Source organism: Ochotona curzoniae, unplaced genomic scaffold (genome assembly GCF_017591425.1).
Source record: "Ochotona curzoniae isolate NIBS_2020 unplaced genomic scaffold, NIBS_Ocur_1.0 contig_2210, whole genome shotgun sequence".
NCBI classification, from domain to species: domain Eukaryota; kingdom Metazoa; phylum Chordata; class Mammalia; order Lagomorpha; family Ochotonidae; genus Ochotona; species Ochotona curzoniae.
The window spans coordinates 18,341,607-18,345,796 of NW_024465369.1; the positions used below are offsets into that span (position 1 = coordinate 18,341,607).

Sequence of the window (4,190 nt, forward strand, 5' to 3'; positions counted from 1 at the left end):
ACAGATGTCAAGAGCACTTTTGTGGCGTGAACCGTGCAGCAGGAGCTACGTAAGTATGAGTACAATTCCGGGTCTTTGTTCGGGGGGCCAGCGGCAGCTGGAGCTCCCCAGAGAGACCCAGCATGGAAAGAAAACCACTCCCCCGGGTGACAGGCGCAGGCTCCCCTCCCCCACCCTTCTCCGCGCGGACAAAACTCTACCCACCCCACCCCCCTCGCAGGCAAGGCAAACAGGCCAGTAGGGCAGAAAAGGGAAAAAAAATGACTTATCAAATATTTGCATTCAAGCAAACACACACAACATCCCTTGAAGACGGCACATTACAATCAATCAAACGCGTTCAGCGCACGCCCCTCTCCCCGTGGGGCTGGCAGAAACGGGACGGGGTGGGCCAGGATGTGAGTCCCCTAACAAGTCTGTTGCGTGGTGTAGGACCTCAGTGTGGCCGCTTGTACTGGCGGTGGGCTATCGGAGCCCCTATCGCCCGCCCCTTGCCTGTCCCCTCCACCTGCCCACTGCCAGCGCTTGGCCCACCTGCGGGTGGAGAGGGCTCCCCGCGTCGCACGCTAGTGTCAGCTTCCAAAGTTCTGTGTGCGCCCATCGCCCAGTTCTTGCCACCTGCTGCTGCATGTCCAAGGCAGGGCTCCCTCCTCCTCCAGCCGGCCGAGGGGACTCGCAGAGGGTGAGCGTGAGACATGGGTCGCTCCATCCCTGAAGGCAGGAGTCAAACAACTGACTCCCACAGGTTCGCTTCGCCTAGTCTCTGAGGGCGAACGCGCGCAACCGGGCTGACCGTGGGGGGCGGCCGCCGCGGAGCGGTAGGGCCGGTCAGTAGGGCCCCACGACCACTGCCTCCACTTCCTTCGACGGCCTCCGGTCCTTCACCAGGAAGTTGATCATCCCCTCGGACTTGATAAGCAGGTTGCAGCCCAGAAAGAAGATACCGAAGACCACGGTGAGCGACAGCACACACATGACGGCGATCTGCACCACGCGCATGATGTACAGGCTGCGCTCGTCCGGGCCGCCTTCGGCGAAGCCGTCGTCGGTCACCACGGACGCCTGGGTGCAGCAGCGTACGGCGCGCTCCAACGCCTCGCTGCTGTTGGCCAGAAACAGGCCTGTCAAGTCGGTCTGGTTGCCCAGCGCCGTGTTCATGGCGGGAGACCACGAGCACCCCGGGAGCCGCGGGTCCGAGGGGCAGGAGGAACAGGTGCTCTGGCTGAGCGCTCGCTCGCTCTCTTGCTCGCTGTCTCGCAGGGCTGACTGGGGCGCGTGGGGGGCTCCTCGCTTTCTCCTTTTCCAAAGTCGTCGAGCCGCGGGAGTTTGCCGGGAGCTCCTCTCCGACGCGCGCTGCAGCCTGGCAGTCTGCGCTGTCCGCTGCTGCCCAGGCGGTGCTCGTTCCCGGAGCTCGCTCGACTGGGGGCTGTTGGAACTTGGCGGGGCTGGGCCAGCGGGGCCGTGGGAGGTGCGGGACGCGCGGCGGCGGGGAGCTGCTCTGGGCCAACAGCGGCCCCTTGCGGCGGCGTCGCCGCTCTGCGCCCGCTGCGCTGGGCCGGCGGGGGAAGCCAAAGGGCAAAGGCTCGGTGGCCTTCCTTGCTTGCTCTGTTTTGCAACTTCAAAAGCCGGGCAGATGTCACACCATATTCTGCAGGCTAAATGGAGGATTCGAGAGTTTGCGGGCTGAGGATGAGAGCGGCTGAACGTTTCAGAGGTGCTGGATCGCTTGAGCTCTCTGTGTCCGTTGCCTGGTGCCTCTCTCAACTCTGGGCAGGTAGAAAGTGGCAAGGAGGTGCAGGTGCCAGATGCTGCTGGCCAGGGCACCGACCTGTGTGCTGCCTTCGCCTCGCTCCGGCTCTCCACAAACCACTGGGAGGAGACAGGGAAATTGGTGGGGATGATCTGGAATTAAAAAGGAACTCATTTGGAAATTAAGAAAAGCATAGGAGAAGGAAGGGGAAAAGGGAGTTAGGAGGGACAGAGAGGAAGGGAAGAAAAAGGAAGAATTCAGTTTCCCCCTTCGTTCAAAAAAGTGACTAGGAGGAAGGTTTTACAGTGATTTCTGAAAACGATGGAAAGGAAAGTTGGGGGATGGTGGAGTTCTTTTGTGACCCTTGTGGGGGGTGCTTGCCAGGAGCAGGGTCACCTCTCTGTGAAGGGAGGTGGACAGACTGCCCACTTGCTTGCAATTTTAATTGCAGATGAGTTTCTGGATGTGCTTCCAGCGTTTGAGTCTGTTGGCAGTAAACCAGTTGTTTAAGGGAATTGCTCATCCACATGCCTCATGCTGGCCAACTGCTGAGAGCCCTCCCCACTTTCCACAGACAGATGGATTAGATGCTGTCATTTAAAACTCCAGTGCAGAAACGCGGGGTGGGGATGCAGTGAACCTTAGGCCCATTAAGGTTTTATACACCTGTGAAATTTAGTATTTTTGAACTCTGGAAGAATAAGTGTCAAACTTTTCCGCCCTCTTTTCCTTTCTCCTCTTTTAGCTTTATAACTAGAAACCAGTACGTTGATGCCCAGTGCAAACTGCCCACGGAGAACATTTACTCAGTTTCTTTTGGTTTCTAGCTTTTTTCCAGCGATATACTTAATTCCACTGTGTGTCTATGGAACCCTCAGTCCTCCCCAATTGTTTATTCCATGTTCAGAGGAAATATCCTTACATGTGTTTGCAGCACTTTCTTACCACCATAAAACAGAATGGATTGCTTTTACAATTTAGGGATATTTATTGTCCATCAACTTCAATAGGTTCGATTCATGGAAGTTGCTACTGTTTGCAGCATGAAGCAGAACCAGGACAGCTTAAAACCTCGGATCCCATTCACAGTTCCCTGCTTTTATCCTTTTATTTCCCATGGTTCAATCAGTCATGGCGCATGCCCACTCCCGGCAATTTCTTCTTGGACAAATTTAGTTTTACTGGACAGAGTTGTTTTTGAAATCTTGCTGCCCAGTTTATCTATTAAGATGTCTACTTTTAGATCTGGGAAGAAGTAACGTGGTTTTGCTTCTTTTGAGTTGAGCTATTAGCCCATCACAGAACCATTGAATAAGAAGGTAATATTCCTTCTGTGTTAGTTAGTATATGTCTCTTAAGTTTGTGCCTTCAACTCAGTTTATATTCTGATTTTGTTGAATAAAACTGTTAGAGTGTTCAGGTGGATTGCAGCCTGGGGAAATTCTGCTGATTGACTCCTTCATGGATTTAAAGGAGTCTGGAGTACCAGAGATCCCCCACAGAAACCGTTTATCTTTTCCTTTTGCATTTTGAGTAAACAGTTGCCTCTCACCTTTACTCCTGGTAATGCACTGTTTCCTAGGGAGGCCAAGGCAAGTGTGGAGGTGAAACCTCTAAGAAATGTCAACACAGAACATAGCTTGATTATTCGCATGCTCTCCAAACCTATGCTTTTCTGCGTCTGCCCTGGTTTCAGCTCTACTCTCTTCTGTTTTTCAGGAAGACACAATATCAATATTCAAAATTGTGCTGGAGAGGAAATGAACAGAGGTAGGTACCTGTATAACCGTGGGGAGTGATGCCTGAAGAAAAGTAAGCAAACAACCCATTAAGCACACACAGATTTCCTAAGACAGTAGAGTGTGACGTTGGAAATGTTTCCTATGGAAAGAAACATAGCTGGGTGACAGAGTCTAACAATGTGTGAAGGTGTGGTTTTGGTCCTACACTTGCTAATGGTATGATCTGAGGCAAATTGCATTTTTATTTTTAGCTTCACTCAGTGTTTTTTTTTTTTTTCAATCTTTGTGTAGCTCACTTATTTGTGAAATGGGGATAATATTATGCAGGATTTTGGAAAGAATTAATCTATTTTGTGGAAGCTACTGGAATAGTAGTTAGCACATTGCAAGATCTCAAATCAGTATGTTTGTAGTAGTTCCAGAGAAGGCATCCATGTACAGAAGCCATTAAAACAAAACAAAACAAAAAGCATTAAATATTACACAATCATTCATTTCAAGAAGACTGGAATGTGAATGATACACTTTAGAAAGATTCCATGTAAGGCCTGGCGTGATGGCTCCATGGCTAAATCCTCATTCTGCAAGCCCCAGGATCCCAAATGGGCACTGGCTGGTGTCCCAGCTGCTCCACTTCCCATCCAACTCCATTTTCACAACTTGTGAAGGCATCAGAGGACGGCCCAAAACCTTGGATC

At 51.6% G+C, this 4,190-nt stretch overlaps 1 protein-coding gene across 1 annotated transcript; it reads right to left on the reverse strand.

Annotated features, from left to right (window-relative positions):
- Positions 1-828: 828 nt before the first annotated feature.
- On the reverse strand, positions 829-1,158 carry RPRM (reprimo, TP53 dependent G2 arrest mediator homolog). Its single transcript, XM_040972018.1, has one exon. The coding sequence runs from the start codon at positions 1,156-1,158 to the stop codon at positions 829-831; it is 330 nt and encodes a 109-aa protein (XP_040827952.1).
- Between the last annotated feature and the right edge of the window lie 3,032 nt (positions 1,159-4,190).